The 19,749-nt window shown below is 44.6% G+C and overlaps 1 protein-coding gene across 1 annotated transcript in view; it reads right to left on the bottom strand.

Annotated features, from left to right (window-relative positions):
- DPY19L2 (dpy-19 like 2) overlaps positions 1–18,975 on the bottom strand; it is a 47,131-nt gene extending 28,156 nt beyond the window's left edge. The window contains exons 1-7 of the mRNA XM_028525931.2: positions 18,463–18,975; positions 15,344–15,368; positions 13,935–14,022; positions 11,330–11,467; positions 9,887–10,007; positions 6,601–6,694; positions 1,815–1,872 (exon numbers count right to left, since the gene is read on the bottom strand). Of these exons, the coding sequence (XP_028381732.1) occupies positions 1,815–1,872; positions 6,601–6,694; positions 9,887–10,007; positions 11,330–11,467; positions 13,935–14,022; positions 15,344–15,368; positions 18,463–18,844 (906 nt within the window). The 5' untranslated portion in view covers positions 18,845–18,975. The remainder of the gene's footprint in view (positions 1–1,814; positions 1,873–6,600; positions 6,695–9,886; positions 10,008–11,329; positions 11,468–13,934; positions 14,023–15,343; positions 15,369–18,462) is intronic.
- Positions 18,976–19,749: the final 774 nt, after the last annotated feature.

Below are 19,749 nucleotides of genomic sequence, written 5' to 3'. Positions count from 1 at the left end.
GGAGATGCTAACTTCTCACATTCCGTTGCAACAAACACGACTCATCTCGAAATCACAAATGGGCTGGTTCTAAGCGTTTTCACAGTAGGCCGGTTCACTGCTGCGTGCCTGGGGAGCTTTCAGTTTTGGGAGCTCTCCTGACGGACACCCAGCTGCTAGGCAGGGAGCCCTCCACGAGCACGTCCAGAAACCAGGGGAGGCAATCACGAAGGACAGGCAGGAGGGCGGGACCGGTGCCGGCTGTAAGGAACCCAGGGCTGAAAGACAGACCCACATTCCAGCGCTGCCCTGTGACCCTGGAGTCCCCAGGCTCGGAGATGCCCATGTGCCGGGAAAATATCTAACAAACGTCACCCACCAGACTCACAGACATCCAGGGAGTTCGCATATAACCAGTTTAATGAGTACAGATACACATTACAAGCAATTAAGATTGTCTCTGAATCTGTGAAATATACCTTTTAAAAAGTTAACTATACCTTTCTAAAAACAACTGGAAATCACTCAAGTGATGCACATAATAAAAGTATTCATTACATTTAAATAGACTTTAAAACTGTTTTAAGACATATGGGTGAGAGTATTATAAAAGTTTTATATCAAAAATTCTAAAACTATAGAAAGCATCTAATTTCTTATAACCTGGCAAGAGTCTTAAAAGCTATCGCTCCTCTTCCAAGAAACCAAAATCATGAACCTTGGAAGATCCTGGAAGATCCTGGCTGCGTGGCCCGCTTCAGAAGCCGTAATGCCAGCCAGGCCGCACACTCGGAGAACATGTCTCGCCTCCACGTGGACACACCGGGACTGACAGTGCATTTGTTCGCTCCAAGTTAATGTGTCTACCTGTAATTTTTATGACTCCTTCGTCTAGCAGATTTTTTTAAGTCAACCAAACACCTACCCTCCCCAACAGGCATGAACGCAGACCAGACCGCACACAAGCTGTGACGCAGCGTCTGACACACTGCGCTCCACGGACCCGCAGGTCCCCTCACGTCTCTCTGCCGGCTCCTCAGCGTGTGACAGAGTCTGGTACACAGTTCGTGCTCGGGATTTTGCTGGATGAATTTATCCTGTTATACGTAAGTTTCTAAGAACTTTTATTAGGTGGCCCATGTCCTGCTGGGCTGAATCAGTTAGTTGGCTTCAGCATTTGGTAGTGTTGAAACGTCAGCCTAATGTAACAGAAGGCATGAGGCTTTACGAGCAGGGAGCCCAATCCGGACCCAGGGGCTACATGTGTCCTGGGATGGCTACGAATGTGGCCCAACAGAAAAGCGTAAGTTTACTTAAAACCTTTTTTTTGCTCATCAGTGTTTGTTAGTGTCTGTGTGTTTTATGTGTGGTCCAAGACCACTCTTCTGTTTCCAGTGTGGCCCAGAGATGCCAAAAGGCTGGACGCCCCTGGGTCAGACAGGTGTGACGGGAAACCCAGCTTCACCGTGTCGTGAATGTGAAGTCGTGGATAAGTGACTTAACCTCTCTAGATTTCCATTTCGCAGCTCCTGTGTGGGTAACGACCACTTCCCAGTGCTGAACTCAACAAGCACAGCACTTCCTTTCTCTACAAAATAGACGCGCATGAATGAATCTACACAGTAAAAACCACGCAAGATACTTTCTGTCATTACTTCTAATTATTATGCAAAACTGCAGATCAACATAATTAAATATCAACTTACAACACAAGGTGCTTTAAAATATTGCAAAGTCCTAAGTAATATGCAATTATATATATATGTTTTGATGAATATATTTCCTTGTTCCTAGATAGTCCCCTCTATTTAACAATTATTTGCTAGAAAACGAACCTCTCCATGGTTGAAAAAGCAGCATAATACTGTAATTAGACCTCCCAGGTGAGTCCCACTGTAAAAAAAAAAAAAAGCACACAATCACAATCCACGCAAACTATAGAGTTTTTCACAAAATTATCTTAGAATTTACAATCATATTTAAAATGTTACAGTACTAAACCACATGAAATAATCATAAACATTTCAAAAGTACCCATGTTGTTGTTGTTTTAATCTTGAATGTGCGAGCATATAAAATGGACATGTAAAATAATCTGATTTTTATATTTATTTTCTAAATAAAATACATAAGGTGTGAACATAAGATACTACTTAACAAACAGGCCAGCACTTCAGAGTCTACATGACATTTCCTGAATGTTCGGAATGGAGGCCAATTTCTCTCTTCTGATCAAGGGATGAAAGCAAGAGTCGAACCGTCTCACTTAGCAATGACTTTCAACAGTCTGAACTACTGCAATATCCTTTCCTTGAGCCCCAGAGAAACAAGAAGGCAGAAAATGAAACTTAGATCCAGGACAACCATCAAAGGCTGAGAACCGTTTCTTAAAGTTGCCTTTTCTTTGTACGCTGTTCATCACTTATATCCACAGCTCCACACACAGAAGACAGTAAGTACTGGCGGGATGATTCAAAAAGGAAGGACTAGTTTAAAAAAAAAAAATAAGCGGAGGAAAGCAAACGGGAAGTGATTTATCATGAATAAATTTTCAGGAAAGGAAATTCGAAGGATGCACTTGGAAAAGTATGGAAGGGAGAGGCATGTCTGGGGAGCAAGAGCGGCACTGCATCCAGACACAGGGACCGTGTGGGCTGACAGCCCGAACAACAAAGTAAGGCACAGAGAACAGTGACCACTGTGGGCGGGGGCGGGGGGAGGGGGGGCAATCGGAGCACCGAACTGCGGAAACAATTGCAGGATCCAAGGGGCTGTGCTGAAGCCAAGCGTTCCAAACTCCCGGTACTGATCAGAACAACAGGAAAAACATCAGTTAACTTCGGACTTGATGAAGTTAGATGTGCACGTTAACGCTTTACCGTTAACCACCCACGGGACATGAAGAGGCACCTACTTGGCCGCCACAGCAGAAATGCTAACACTTCCCACAGAATCCTACCCGGTCTCCGTGAACTCCCACAGTCACCTGCGCCGTGCCTACACACCGTCCTCAACGCCCGGGGCCTCGCCTGACCCTCCAGAGCCCTGTCACCAGTTCACAGAAGACGGAGCCTCGGGGGCCGCTCTAGCAACGCACCGTGTTCATTGTACAAAGTTTTAGTCCTGTGCAACACTTTCCGCACTTAAAAAAGCGTAAGCTCTGCAAACTATTTTCTAAAACAGAGCATTTTTTTAAGCCCAACACCGTAAAGTAATGAAGTAACACTGTGATGAGCTTAGATATATTCTGCCTGTATGACACACATATCTAAAAGTACGTAAAACTTCTAGACCGTTCATGGAATGAGCATAAAGTGAACATCCTGGTAACCACCACGTCACTGAGACAGAAAACTGATCCCACCCAAGCCCCCACTTGCCGCCCCTTGAGACAGCCATTGCCCTCATTTTTGCGACTATCAACACAGCCACTTACTTCTACATACGTATCCTACTGTCATTTAATCTGTTTTTAAACTTTGAACAATGAAAGTCCACAGGATTTCTTTTTCCTTTGTGCCTGCCCTCATTCACTCAACATGGCAAGATTCACCCGTGGCAGTGGGGGCCGCTCCAGCTCACTCCGTCTCACTGCTGGGCAGATTCCCCTGCACTGACCTACGCCGTGCACGTTTCCTGCTGATGGACACGGGAGCTGTTCCCAGTCGGGAACTATTACAAACGACACTGCTATATTCTGTACATACTGTCTCCTGGCGTACCTGTGCAGGGGTGCCCTGGGCATACGCACTCTAAATGGGAACTGCTGAGTGATCTACGCCTTCAGCTTGACCAGGTAATGTGCACTGCTTCGCCAAAACAGTTGTACTAATGCACACGTCCGCCTGTGTGGGTAAAAATTCCTTTTGCTAATCTAGGGGATGTAATATCATAGCTCGTTGTAGTTTAAATCTGTATTTTCCTGATATCAGCAATTAATAATGGTGGTCAACTTTACATATTTTGTTTGGCAATTTGGAATTCTTCTTCTGGGAATATGTGTTCATAAACATTTTGTCCATTCTTCTGTTGGGTTGTATATCATTTTAGTGTTTGCCCCCTAGAATATAAACTCCATAAGGACAGAAATTGCCCTTTTTAATTCCAGCACCTAACATAGTGCCCTTGGTCTCAGCTATTGAATATCTAGGCATTCAATATAAGTTTACCAAATTAATTAATGTAATATATGGATACTATGTTGGGTATATGCTTGGCAATATTTTTTCCCAGTTTGTGGCTTATCTTTTCATTCTAAAATGTCTAAAGAAACTTAAATTCTTTTTATCAAACGTATCAGTTTTTTCCTTTGTGGCTAAACTTTCACACCTCATTTAAGAAATTCTTTCTTATCCCAAGCTACTGATGATATTCTCCTATATAACATTCTCAGTATTCTGCAATTTTGTCTTTCATATTTGAGTTTTTAATCCAACTACACTTTGTATTTCATTTGGTTCCAACTTCTCTTTTTTTCTCCATGATCTCTCAAGACCCTGTCTGTGCCCACAGGCCTGCACCGGCAGCTCTGCCGGTCTTTAATCACATCAGGGGTCTTTAATGGCACCTTTCTGTCTCTGGGCTCCGCTTGCTTCCGGCGCTAGGTCCCTGCGCCGAGGCCGCACTGCCCTGTGACTGTAGCTTAATCGTAGGGAAACAGTTAATGAAGCCAGTGCTCCATCCTCGTCAACTATGGTGGGTAGGCCTTCCACACGTCTGAGAAACTTCAAGGTCAGCTTACCAAGGTGAACAAAGCTGGCCGTGCACTGAATCCACCAATCAAGTGGAGTAACTCGTCTCTTGAGTCTTCCAACCCATGAACATGGCACACCTCTCCATTTACTGAATATTCCTAAATGTCTCCCAAAGCTTTACAATTCTCCAAAAGAGATCATATATAGTTTTTGCTAGATTTATTCTTAAAAATTTCTTTTTCAAGACTATTCTAAATGGAATCCTTTTAAAATTTCATTTTTTGATGCTAGAGTATAAGTTTACAATATATGTGTATTAATTTTGTTTCCAATAACATTATAAATTTTCTTATTTTAATACTTTACCCATGGATTTCTTTCTGGATTTTCCTACATAAAATCATGTGATCTGCTTATAAGGATACTTGTTTCTTTTTCTCAAGTTTTCCAATCCTTGTACTCACTACTTTTTCTTAACTTACTATGTTGAATAGGATATATGGTACAATGTTATATACATTTTTTGTTGATTCTAGGCTAGTATTTTTATACTGAAAACTTCCTCAAACAAGGGGTGTATAGGCACTGACCTGTACCTAGACAAAAACCCTATGAAGACAATAAAATACTATTTAAAGATCAAATCTAGATGTTTCACTTTAAATGTTATGCAGTTCATTGTAAAGGAAGCTGATGATTCAGTGAGGAATGCATTCTGCTGTAAGACAGAAAATCTGACAGACGTGGCCTAAAATACGGCTGTGTGCTAAGCCAACAAGGAGCACGGAAGATGCGCTTGTCGCCACCAGTCGGCAGTGCAAAGCTGCAAGGGCAGACACGTGTGCCCTGTTTACAGTCCTCCCCTCATGGCTGCAATGTGACTGCTGCAGCCCCAGGCATCACATCCAAGTGAATGCAGGACGAAACAGAGAAGGGGCAGCTGAGTCCCTCCTTTTGTGAGGAAGGCAAAGGCTTTCCTAGGTGTAACCAAGGTGGACTTCACCTTATTTTTCACTGACAAAGCAAGCTCAAAGGGCTATCCCAGCTTTATTGGATAGTAAGCAGCACTATCCAATAACAACGAAGGTTTGAACGGTGAGGGTCCACTTTTACGTGGAATTGTTTTAATCAATACTGTAAACACATTGAACTATTCCTCAAGATTTTGTTAATAACATTCTTTTCTCTATCTTACTTCATTATAAGAATGCAACTAATATCTATAACACACAAAATATATATTAAGCAGCTGTTTATGTTATTAGTAGACTCCTGGTCAACAGTAGGCTGTCAGTAGTTAAGTTCGGGGGGAGTCCAAGTTATACATGGATGTTTAACTGTAAGAGGGGGGCAGGGGGTGGTAGGTGGCACCTCTAACCCCTGCATGGTTCCAGGGTCAAGTGTATGCCATAGTTGACTTCAACCTACCGCCTGCCTGTGACCGAGCACACCGCTGCCCCCCGCTGAGCTGTGCAGCCCGGTTACCAGGAAAGGCAGGCTGTCTCGCGGGTGTCTGCCGGGGAGGTCAACAGTCTCTTCACTACTTGCTTAATTTCGCACGGACAGAGACCGAAACGAGAAGCCCTGCGCAGCTAACACCAGCTCAAGATCGCCTCATTGCATTACTGTCATTGTAATGTCACACAGGACCCAGGGGTGTTTTCATTTAGAATCTGTTAAGGCATCTTAAGTAACTAAAACAAACTCCCCGCAAGAATAAAAGGAAGGCCTCTATGGTGTTATTTGAGTGACAGCTCCAGTTGGAGGCTGCATGATACTGGCTAGGCTTCTGAAAAACAATAAAATAGAGCTAAAAATGTTCCTGCTATTACTCAATGAATCTCATTAATTATCCTTCTCATATAATCAACAAGCACCAGCCAGTCCTTGTGAGGGCACCGAGAGACCTTCCAATGTGCAGTCTTACCTCAGGTACGCACCATACACGAAGAACAACGCCATCATCATTCCATTTAAGATAAAAATCATACCGACGTAGAAGCAAGCGGGGTCTCCAATTCCTTTAAAAAGACACAGATTATTCAGTATTTAGTGAACAAGTGATTATAAAGTAACAGGATGTAAGCGCTCGTGAATTCACAGAAAGCATTTGCTTTGCAGATAGCTGCTTCATTTAATAGTTACGTGGCACTTTCCCTTACGTGAGACACTATCAGTCACACTCAGATTTTATACTTTACTGCAGTGACCTTCATACTTTCCCCCGATTAAGTATCATTATACTGAAACAGTGGGTGCCTCCCGTTATTCAGGAGACGCTGCTATCGTTCAGGACCTAGAACTGCCTGGGGGTCACCTGATGAGTCACGGGAGAAAATCCATGGCGTTATCATCCTTTGCTTGGTTCTGGGAAGAGTAAGACGTGGGCTCTGGGCCCAGGGAACAGCTTTGGCCGGTAGGAGATAATCTAGTCCTTCGGTCCCCTATGATGCACAGCCCGAACCTCAGACCTTCACACACAGATGTACATCCGTGCACAAGGCCAGGTCGCTGGAGAGGCGGACGGACACGCGTAAAATATGTCAGTGCACACATGGTCTCCTACGAGGTGCTCTATAGTCTTTGTGTCACACGGTCCTCAGAACAAATCTACGAGGTTAGTTGGCACAAAAATAACTTTCAGTGGTTGAGCCAACAGAATACAGAACATGTCAAGTTATCTAGTTTTCAAAGTTTTTGCTGGCACCAAGGCCAGACGGCCGGCCACCCTCATCCCCCTACTTCTCGGACCATCCCTCTCCGGTCCATCCTACCGGCCTCCCTCCCCGCACGCCCCCTTGGACACTGGGCCGCCCGGGGCTCCGACACAAGCCCTCTTCTTTCCCCAGTCTCCGTGCTTTCCTCAAGGAAGTCCTTCCGCTTCTGTGGTCCCGGGTGTCACCTCCGCACAGATGACTCCGCATCTGTATTCAGCCCACGACGTCTCCCCATCGCCCCGTGTCCACCTGCAGGGCAGACACCCGACCTCCGCACTCCATCTGAGGCCTCTCGGGCACCCGCACCTGTGCCTCACTAACGCCTGCCACCATTCCAAGGGACTCGAGGAAGACGGAGACCAAACACTCACCCGCACGACTTCACCCTCCCTCCCCTTTCCCATCAACCAGGGACCGAACCTTGCCAACCAGCTTCCACCCCCCCTCTCAAATCCGTGCATTTGCTACTGCCCTCTCCTGCCTGGTCTCAGCGAGCCCACTGTTGTCCTGCACTAACACCTCTTCCACACAGCTGCCAGACCAGTGGTTTTAAAATGCAAATCTGTTAGCATTCTCCCAAGAGCAAAGTACAGAGTCCGTGGTCAGCAGCCGGCCCGCCACGGCCTGGCCCGGGCTCACAGATGGGCCCGACACTGCGTCACACCATTCCTTCCTCCCCATCGCGCTGCTCCGGGAGCCCTTCTTCCAGCCCCCTGTTGCCCCAGGAGTTCTGACCACGCTGGCCCTGCTCCCAAAACACTCCCCCACCCCACTCCTGACCCGGGCGAACTTGTGTTCCTGTTGGGAACAGTGACCACAGTTATAAGGTGCCACGTTGGCTGGCGCACCTTGGGGACCTCAGGCCTGGCACTAACCTGTCACCTAGTGGCAACTTAATAAACATCATAAATGTACATATATAAGGCGATTTTTTCCATCTCTCAGAAATGGCTATACCTTCTAAGCTGATTGAGTCGTTACAGAGTCTCTCATTTTATGAGGTATTTTCTCCATTCCTTTATTTTGCTAAGAAAAACCTAATTATGTCTCAAAATCCTCTATCAATGCTATTTTAGATGTTATAAAGATCACCTGAAGGACTAGTAAAAATGTAGGGAAAGATGGGAATACAGATTTGGAATATGAGGTCTATCCACAAAAAGTCCAGCCATTGTTAATATAACGAGAATGGGTTGAACAACATCCATGTATCCTGGCAGCCAGGGAGAGCGGACTGGAATGCACATGCGTGAACAGTGACGACTCCACTGTACTAGTCAGTGGGGGTGGTAGATGACACTGAGTGAGCATGTGCGCTGTGCGTCCCATTCAAAATGACGGAGTGAGTAGAGCAGCAAATGTGCATCACATTTTGCACCGAGCTTGACCATTCCTCTGTGGACAGTATTCTGACGACTTAGACGCCCCCAGCTACAGGTAACTAGTGACTGGCAGCTTCATTATGAAACTCGCCTGCTCATCCATCACATCTCGTGCAGAGTTTTTCAGCGAAACATCGAATTACCCAGGTGACTCAGCCCCCCTACAGCCCAGATGTGACGCCCTGTGACTTCTGGCTTTTCCCAAAATTAAAATCACCTTTGAAAGGGAACAGATTTTAAGCTGTCGATGAGATTCAGGAAAATACAATGGGGCAGCTGATGGGGACTGGGGGAACTGTGTGAGGTCCCAAGGTACCTACTTTGAGGGGAATGAGGCGTCACTGCCCTATGTACAATGATTTTTGTATCTCGTATCTTCTTCCATAAATATCTGTCTTTCATATTACATGGCTGGATACCTTTGGAAAGACCTCGTATATTCTGAGAGTTAAATGTTATTGCAAACAAGTCTATAAAAATATACTTGTAAGATACACTGTGTTCACGTTGTGGAGAACGTGAAGAAATAAAGACTGTGCCAACTCTGTAAATGCTACGCAAGTAGATATTTGTGACTTTGAATAGCAGTCTCAAGGGAGAGCATCATACTTAGACTGTAAAAGCGCTAAACTGCAAACATCTTAAGCAGTTGTAACGAATACAGACTCCTGGAAAACTGTCCGCTGATCCCAAAAGTGGTTCTTTATCTAAGATATGAATATACAAGGTAGCACATATGAAGAATGTGAAGTTTTCCTAACTCACTCTATTGTTGCCTATCTGATTTTATGTTTCCATGAACTATTACAGGTAAATATTTGACTATTTAATTTATCCTCCCATTTATATTTTCAAGCTACCCCAAAACTTATAGTCGGGACTGCCGTACACTGGTGTACATTATACCCAAATTCTAAATTAATACTCCTATCAGGAAGTACATAGCCTTCTCAGAAAAACTGCTGTAAAGGCAAATACTTTTATGGGAACCAGTCATCGTGTTTAAAAAAATCAATCCCTAGTTTACAATAATTCTTGAAATAAGTCCCAACAGCATAAGCTGTTCATGTGAACATTAATGGCAACCCGGCATCGGCATTGGAAACAAACGTGCCTTCACAGCTTTGAACTTCATTTAGAGGCTCTACTCTGGTGACATTCCAGCAGGTCTTGGTTTCTATCCCAAGTAAATTCGTGAGCCCCACCACCGTGCGGTACAGGAAGGCCAGAATCACCTGCACGAGATAAAAATGAAGAGAGAGAGAGTGAAGGAAAGTACATTATCTTCACAGGAACTCTTCCAAAATACCATTTCGTGATGGTTGCCTTTGACGTTATAAACTTGGACAAATTCCTTTAAATCATGTCACCTGGGAAACAGTCATTTTAAAATTATGCATGCACACACTATAAACTAAAGTTCTGTTTGACAGAGTAGGGAACATCTGTAAAACTTCTTGTTGAGAATAATTAAGTCACTTCATCAAGATGCAGGTGCTGGCTCAATATTCAAAATTAACTAATTTCTATACAAAAGCAACAAAAATGGAAAACTAAAATTTAAAAATAATACCACGTACAATAGTAAAATAGTGCTCATAGAAGACTGTAGGTTGAAAATGCGAAACACTGCTGAGAAAAAATGACGAACAAAGTGGAGACTGTTCCAGCGTCATGGACGGGAAGACACTGAGATGCCAGTTCTCCCCGCACAGATGCACGAACCCAGTGCAACCCCAATCCAACTCTCGGTAAGATTCTTGGAGAAACTGATAAACTGACTCTAATATTTACGTAGAAAAACAATTTGAAAAGGAGAAACAAAGTTGGAGAACTACCTTATTTTAAACTTTATTATAAAGCTACAGTCATCAAAGCAGTGTGGTACCGGCGTATATATATAGATACACAGAACAACAGAGTGGTAGAGAATCCAGAAACAGATTCATACGTAATATACCCAATCAATTTTCAACATACATGCCAAGATAATTCAACAGGGAAAGGACAGTTACCACAAAGAAGCACATGGCAACTTTCTGGCATTATTTTCATGTTTCATAACTCAATTGTGGTTTGGTTATACAGTTTTATACATCTGACAAATGTATAACTCAAAGGACTGTATGCTCAAAATGGTGCATTTTATTGCATGTGAGTTATACCTCAACAGAGCTCATTAAGGGAAAGCAACCAGATCAAGAGAAGATATCAGCGTGTATCACTAGGGATTATGCTATAAAACACATAAATTATTCCAACAAATGAATAAGAAAGCAACCATCAACTAGGTGACAAATATTTATACAGGTTATTGATGGAATAAATCCAAATATCTGGTAAACATGAAAATATCCTTAACTCCACCAATAATAAGGGAAGTGCAAATTAACACAAATTCAGCAGGGGAACTTCTGATACCCTGCTCAACTGTGAGGACACATACAATCAATAAACCTTCAAGGTCCCTCCTTTTAATATAACATCATTGCATTTACCCGCTACTTTGTCTACTGAAAAGAACCGCTCCAGGAGCGCTGACCGGGACCTCACTCACCTCGGGGTAAAGGTGGAAGCGCTTCACCGTGTTAATGACGAGGGGGTACTCCGTGAGCCTGTCGTTCATAATCATCCACAGCCCTTCCAAAAACGAAGGAGCTTCGATAATGGTCTTGAAGTAGGAATAATAGAGTCCCTTCAAAAGGCACATGTTGTTAATGTAAGTCAAATGTGCAAAAAAATTACTTTTACAACTCTTTTAGAGCAATTTTTCAGTAGGAAAAGGTTAATAAGAAGACTTTTTAATTTTTCCCGGCTACTACTGCATTCTTTGACTCAAAAGGCAGACACTGTAGGTTATCACGGTACTATTCTTTGGCGAGTCCTGTAGGTTTGAAGAAGCGCCGGAGGGTGGTTAAATGTTTTAAGGAGCTTTGCCGACCACACCTTAAAATATATATACAATATATTTTTATTTCTACCCTGCCTGACTGTACCTCCATTCTTTCCTCCCAGCTCTTTATGAAACACCATAAATGACCATAAACGCCATCAGATGGAACTTTATGCTTTCACCTTACTTCCTGGCCCCACCCACCTAACAACTCAGCACAAAGTCCTGCTGACCAGACGCCAGTGGACTGCTGCCCCCGACACAGATGCTCTGTCCTGCGAAGGGGTTGGCTCAGTGCACGATTCCGGCATCTGCAACGGCGACATCACACTGGGCTAGTTACCAGCCAGAGGTGAACAGAACAGGAGCGTGTTGTCTCGTATTACTTCCCTCATCGATTGCTTGCTTTCCTTCCTAAACTCTAAAAGCAGGCGGAGTGGGGGCTGGAGGGGGGTGAAGGAGGGCATGGGGGGAATCAACGGTGATGGAGGGAGACTTGGGGTGAACACACGACACAGTGTACCGATGGTGCGCTGCGGAACTGTGCACCTGATGTTACAGTGTCACCCCAATACACTCAATAAAAAGGAAAAAATACAAGCAAGTAAAGGGCCACATTGTTTGTAATACTCTCTCCCCCCAAAAACATTAAAAATAATCTTCAGCTCTCCACTCACTCGGCCTCATACAACCACATCGTCCTGCGGGGAGTAAGCAAGCAACCGCAGTGGCTGAACCGCAGACGTGTCCAGCTGACGCCTGAGAGAGCACGTCCTCACGGCCGGGACTGGCGACACACGAGTTCATACCGGGACTGTTACTTCTGCTGAGGGGGGCAATGGGCACTACTACAACGACAGGATACCTAACATGTATAAGGCCATATTTAGAGAAAACAGATACACAGGTTTTCATTAATAGCAACTATGGCTTTTTTAAAAAAAGATGTTATTTATTGCTTTTAGAGAGAGGGGAAGGAGAGAAAAAGAGCGGGAGAGAAACATCAATGTGTGGCTGCCTCTCATGTGCCCCCTACTGGGGACCTGGCCTGCAACCCAGGCATGTGCCCTGACTGGGAATCGAACTGGCAACCCTTTGGTTCACAAGCTGGCACTCAACCATTGAGCCACACCAGCCAGGGCTAATAGCAGCTGTGGCTTTTGCACCAGGTGCTGTGCTTGGTGCTTCGCCCACTGTCTCCCTTCACGTCACATAAAGCCCCGTAAGGCCGGCCTTATTTCTAGTTCACAGACGAGGCCACCGAGAGGGAGGGAGGGCCACTGACTGGCCGTCACTCAAGGACCAGGGACCCGACATCCGAATCCAGTGCTCTGCCACCACTACACTCGTTATTTAATGACATGTTCATCCTTCCTTTGAGATAATACCTATAAAACATTAAAACTTTGAACGCCATACAAATGCTAATGTAGCCGATTCTACAAAGCTTTCAAAGGGCTGTGAGGGGGAGATTCAAAGAGCAGTGGCGAAAGTACAGAGGCGGGCGGAAGGCAGAATGCAGGCCTCCGGGGGGCGGGGCGGGGGCGGAGTTAGTGGGCAATGGGCGGAGTTAGTGGGCAACGGGCCGAGTTTCTCTCTGGGGTAATGAAGACGTTCTGGAGACGGATGGCGGTGACGGTTGCACAATATAAATGTATGCGACGCCACAGAACGGTGCGTATAACAATAATTGAAATGGTGAATTTCGCTACTTAAAATTCGTTAATATAAATTTAGTCTTTTTTTTATTTTAATTGAGCCACAAAAAAGCAATGGCTACAGAATCAATCGGGAGGCCAGTTTGGCTGCGTTCTTCCCTCAGCCCCTGACCAGCTGATCTGGGGCCTGTCCTGGTCCCTCAGCTGCAGAGTCTGCGGTTCGGGCCTCTGCTGTCCCACTTCTCCCTCCCGCTAACGATGCCACACGTGCCCAGCAGGTGGCACTGTCTCCGTCCTACAGGCTGGGCATCAAAATGACAGGAAAACTACTGAAGAGAGTATAAAGTGGCCTCTTAAAAGAAATTATCTTGAAGTTAGGAGAACGGGGAAAAAAAAGGAAAAATCAAAGAAAAGTCTGTATTGGACAAAGAGGACAGTGAGATACATGAAACAGAAAAGCCCTACAACCCTTTCTATTTCCATAATAAACTTAAGTTATAGCTCGAGAAACAGCCGAGTTCACCAAAAACACATTTCGGTTCTGAAACGTCCACCCTGCAGTCTTAGTGTGACTACACTACAAATCAGTTCATGAGAAGAAGGAACCTCACCATTTCAGTGCGAAAAGTCATCTCCCGCTCCAAAGACGAGAGGTGAGAAAAATGACGATCATTTTCAAAAAGTGTTACTAAATGCATCCTAGAAAAAAAAAAAATAAAGCACCATTTTACAATAAGAACATGTTTCAAACAAGTTGTAAAATAGCCTAGTTACAGATAAACAGAGCACGAAAACCATGAAGAAGAAGAAAAATACGTTTTGATAACCAACATTGAGATAGCTTTATGATTTGCTCTCTAACGTGTATACTGCCCGGCATTTACAATCTGGTGCTGCACGCACAGCGGAACTGCTTTAACTCCGGGCCCCCAAACCAGAACAGAGGTGACTTCCGGTTCATGTGTTCAGTCCCCCAAGAGCTCCTAATCTGCCCAGTCTGGGAAATGCCTCTGTAGCTGCTGAAGAGCATTCGGAATATAATTTTAAATAAAACTACTCGACATTAGAGCAATGATAAATAAGGCTAATTCCACACGAGGAATCAGCTTTCAAGTGTCAACACAGCCCTGTCCTTCAAGCTGCTTCATCAGTGCGACCGGGGAAAACAGCCGCGGGCAGTGAAGACCGACGCCCGTGGGCAGAGCTCAGTCAGCGACCGGAGCAGGCTGCTGCCCTTCAGCTGCTGCAGGTGCTCCCCAGCGAAGCCGAGGAAACAGCCAAGCTCCTCTATGAACCCAGCTCCCACTCACCTTCACTTACGTGTGGGACAAAGGCGCAGGGCCAAGAGCTGTAGGAAACACCAGCACAGCCTCAGTTCTAACATCAAGTCTCCCTGCAGACCAAATGGCCACAACAGTGCTGTCCCCAAGGACATGGGGCACAGCCCATTCTCCCCAAGGGAAATAAATCCCTGGGCTCAGGGAGAAATGAAATAGGTAAGGGGAAAGTAGTGTAATTTTACATGCAACTTTTACCAACAAAATCACTTGTGCAAAGTGAGGTACATGCGCACTGAAGCCTCATTTAACTCTGCACTGCCACTGCGGTCTCTAGCTTCATTTCCACCGGGTTTCCAAGTGCCGGGTGTTACTAAGCTTTAGTTCTAAGCTTCTGTCAACTAACGTTCTTTAACATTACTGTAAAGTAAGGTAGTTTTTTAGATGAAATAAATAAGCAAAGAATACTAGGAAATCTGGATTTTTAAGAAATATAGTAGTGAATCCTTTGGTAATGCAAAATTATTTTAAGGCATAGGCTACTATTCCCCTAATGCACCCATTTTGTAGATGCTTCCATATGAGGCTTCTTCTAAAGGAATCTGTATGTGTCCGCTGATACAGACGCATGTACAGATGCTCTCCACGCATGCCAAGAGGCTATGGTTTTATTGTAATGCAAACAGCGATGGTAATTTCTAATTCAAGTGCTTTTATTTATTTCAGACTGAAGCTAATCTTACCAGTGCAAAACTCCTATAAAGGCAGCTGGAAAAAGAAAAAAAAGAGAAAAGTGGTTAAAAGCTGCTTAATTATGTGTGATGGTCATTATAACACACCCGTTATATAACTATTTCAAATGTATCCCCCCCTATGTGTCTGCAGAGAGCACACACAAGCCAGGTGGCTAGCCAATCCTGCCTGGGTGACCCAGGCAACACTCCAGAAGCTCATAACACAAATTGTGAAGAGTGCTTTCCTCTGCAGGGGGGGCTGGAGGAGCAAAGGGAGAGACATGGAAGGCCACGTCTCATTTGTCCCATTGATAAAGACTTAGTTGTCTTTAACTCCATTTGAAACAATTTTGTAACATTGTATTGTGACAGCTGTCATATCAGTATGCATTTAAAAAGCTTATCAAAATTGGTGAATTTTGTGCAGCCATTTTAATATCAGAGATGGAAGAAAATATGCAATCTTTTTGGTATGCTATGCTTTATTGTTTCAAGAGTGATTTCATCACTCATTTGCAAAAGAGTGATGAAATTACTGATGACATTTAGACCTTTCTGTGATTTTTCAGTTTCGTTCTCTCTTATTATCTCTGCTATTCTCTGTTTCTGTACATCAAGTTTTAAAAAGAATCATATACGCAGTCAGAGCAGCTCAGTCCTCTCCGCAGGGACTCCAGCCACCAGAAGCCACTGGAACCCACGGTCCCTGGGCTCATCACAACGTGGCAGTGCAGGGAAAAGCTTCCTGGGTAGCCCCTCTCCCCACACCCCCCCCAAAAGCCCCTGAGGGCAACTCAAGCCTTCAGAGCCTTGACAGCTCCCAGACTCCACTCCCAGGAGGCTCATCTAGAGTCCTCAGGCCAACGCCCTAGGGAGGAGGCTTCATCAGGGAGCTGCCAGACTTGTCCAACCGGGAGGCAGCTGTGGGGATGGGCTGTTGGAGGGGCTCCAAACACTGACTGTCCCTTCTGGGAGCGGGGACTCTGTCTCCTTTCAAGGGCCTCATGGAGCTGGGGAAAAGGGATGGGAGGGGGCCAACTGAAAACACCAGCAACCCCACTGTTCTTACAGAGTTTCAGTCGCTTTTCTTGAACGAATGCACTCTAGATTGATGTGAACCTTTGGTTCATTTGCAAAGATCTGAAAAAGTTGATTCCATAATATTTCAAGTATTTTCGTTACTGTCACAGGGGAGTGAATTTACTTAGTTATTCCTGATGTCCTGCCTCCCCTCCAAGATTTTATAATAGTACCAGTTGGCCAAAAAGTTCGTTCAGTTTTGTCCACACGGTGGCTCTTAAGTAGCAGTTAGTTGTCTTTAACTCCATTCGAAACAATTTTGTAACACTGTATTGTGACAGCTGTCATATCAGTATGCATTTAAAAAGCTTATCAAAATTGGTGAATTTTGTGCAGCCATTTTAATATCAGAGATGGAAGAAAATATGCAATATTTTTGGTATACTATGCTTTATTGTTTCAAGAAAGGTAAAAACACAACTGAAATTAAAAAAAAAGATTTGTGCAGTGCATGGAGAAGGTGCTGAGACTGACTGAACATGTCATAAGTGATTTGCAAAATTTCTTGTACTATTGACATTTTGACCAAATAATTCTCTGCTGTGGGGCTGTCTGATGCATTGAAAGATGTTTAGCAGCACCCCTGGCCTCTACCCACTAGAAGCCAATAGCAGGAGAGAGCTGACATACTCAAATATCCAAATCAATAAAGTTACTGGTGAAAATGAAAAATGTGTCTTTCATTTCACAGAAAAAACTAAACGGACTTTTTGACCACCCCAATATTTCTTATGGTTGTTCCAATTATACTTGGCAAGTTATTTTTCACACCACCAACGTTAGCCTCTTAAAAATTCAAGAATAACTCAACTTGGCTAACAAAATAAGTGCAAGTTAATCAATAACTCAATTAATAACAACAACAACAACAATAATAAACACTGCAATGCTGAAGACTCTCAATCATGCTTCTCCAGGTCTTTTTCCATATTCCTAACCACCTTGGGCTCGTTCCTATGACTGTTCAATACTTCTCAGGAGATTTCGTGGTTTTACACCACGAACAGCAAACTACAACCCACCGTCTGTTCTTGTCCATAGCTAAAAATGGCTGTTACACTTTTTTAAGGCTATAAAAATTAGGAAGAAGAATACACAAGGGAGATTGCAAATGGTCCGTGAAGCTTAAAATATGTACTAAGTGGCTCTTTACAGAAAAAAATTTCACTAGATATGTTAACTCTTCCTACCAATATATAACATACTCTGAACCACTTTGAAATTAAACCTGTATCTTCTTTGTCAACTTGAAACAGATGCCCCTCTGATACGACGACATTAACTTTCAAATACACAGTCCTATTCAACTACATTTGTATCCTCCTTCTTATTCTCCAGACAATTATATATACTGGTGAAAACTCTTAAAAGTTATATTTACGAAAGAGGGAAAAAATAAGACTATCCTACTAAATCCACCTGGCTTTCCAAAAATCCTCAAAATACTCTGTGCCTCTCACCCTCTCCCAGTGCCCCACATTCCACACCTGGTAAAATGATGCAGGGTACTAATGCCAACACCCTAAACGCAGAAGGCATGAGAAAAAGCAGGTGTCCGGGTGCCCTGTATCCTGTCCACCAACCTCACCTCTAAAAGTGGCCCAGCCTTATACTTGACTGAAACAACAATCATTTGACACAAGCATCGCAAATGTCTCTCCTGCCCACTTCAATGTTTCTCTGTGCAGTAATCCTTACTTTTCTATTCCCTCCCATCTAAGAATAATAACTCTCTCTTCTCTTTTCCACAGCTTTTCAAGTGGATGCCTTTAATTCCCTTAATTAACCCTCAATTAACAATACCTGCATTTCAAGCGCTAAGCTCTCATGTTCACAACCTGTGATATAAACGGAGATGCTCCGGTTAAAATATTTTGCTGGTGCCGCCCGGATGATCCCCATGCCCCCAAACCCTGGAAAATGTGTTAACACAAGAACGAAGGGGCCAGCGATTTTGCAGAGCTCGGACCTCATCGTTATTGCTGTTGGGCTGCTATTCTTCCAAACCACTTCAAACCCAATGGCTCTCCCGAGTCTGTGGTGCTCACCTACGCCGACAGTGGTCCGGAACGAGAACTGACGTCTCCGCAAGAGATGCACCTTGTCGCGCAGCTGCTCCAGGAAAGAGTTGAAGAATTGGAAGCGGCGGAGAGACAGGGTCTTGGAGACCAGTTCCATTTGCATGCATGTCTGCGCCTTCAGTTTTCGGGGCCTCCGCGGAGAGCAGGGCCGGGAGCCCCCCGGCAGGCGCCCGAAGCCTACGGCCCTGGGCAGCTCCGGCCTTTCCGCCTCCTCCCGCGGCTCCTCCTCCAGCAGCGGCTCCCCCGCCCCGGTGGCCCGCCGCCGCCGCCGCCTCGCCTGCACGCAGCGCGGAGAGTGCAGCGGCTCCGGAGCCGCTTCTCTGGGCTTGTTCCTCCTTTGCCCGACCATTTTCTCATAGTCCCTGTTCCCGTGGAGCAGAGTCTGTCCGCTGCACGGGCCCCTCCCGGTCCGTCGAGTCCGCGGCCTCGCAGCCTCAACGACTCCGCCCCGCCGCCGTTGCGGGCGGCCCGGGTCGTCAGGGCGACCGAGGAACCTGGGGGCGGGGCGTGAAGTCCGGCACCGGCGCGCCCTCCGCGCGCGCAGCGGCACGTGCGCAGCAGCCCGCCCGCGCGCAGCGCCGCGGGTTCCCAGGTTCCCTTTTCATTCAATTGGGTGTTTCCGGGCGTTTCCAAAGGACTTTGGATCAATCAGTGTCGTAACAGAACTCAGCGGAGTCTTACCTTGGTCAAGCCCTTGTAAGAGCAAATATGGTCGTTTTTATCCTTTAAAAACAGTTTTATAAGAAGACTAGGCTATTTGTATCACTTAAAACTAGAAATAACCTCAACGTCAAACAGCAACATAGAACACTCAGTACAATGCAACTTTCATTACTAAATTGACTGAAGTCATTTTGAATGAATATGTAATGATATGGGAAAATACTCATTATATAGTGTTAAAGGGAAAAAAGGCAGAATATATGCATATAATTCAGATATATACTAAATACAGAATTTATGTTAGGCTGCAGTCTAAATCTTTTACTAGTGTGTGACTTAAATAACTATTTCCTCATCCGAAAAAACGCCGAAGTATCTAAAACATAGTACATGCCTAATTAAAAAAAAAAAATCCTGTATCTTGCTCTAGATTGGTCATATTCAGAGTATAATGATGAATATTAAGTTTTTGCTCAGATTCTTTGTCATTACGGTATTTGTTAGTTCTGTTATTAAAGTTATATAAGTTCTAGTTTCATTTGGTAACTCAGGAAGCTGACAAACTAAATAATATGCATTCTCCAACTAAGG

The sequence above is a fragment of the Phyllostomus discolor genome, chromosome 10 (genome assembly GCF_004126475.2).
Source record: "Phyllostomus discolor isolate MPI-MPIP mPhyDis1 chromosome 10, mPhyDis1.pri.v3, whole genome shotgun sequence".
Classification (NCBI taxonomy): Eukaryota; Metazoa; Chordata; class Mammalia; order Chiroptera; family Phyllostomidae; genus Phyllostomus; species Phyllostomus discolor.
Note: the sequence above shows the minus strand (reverse complement) of the source record. Positions and strands in the feature narration are given on the sequence as shown.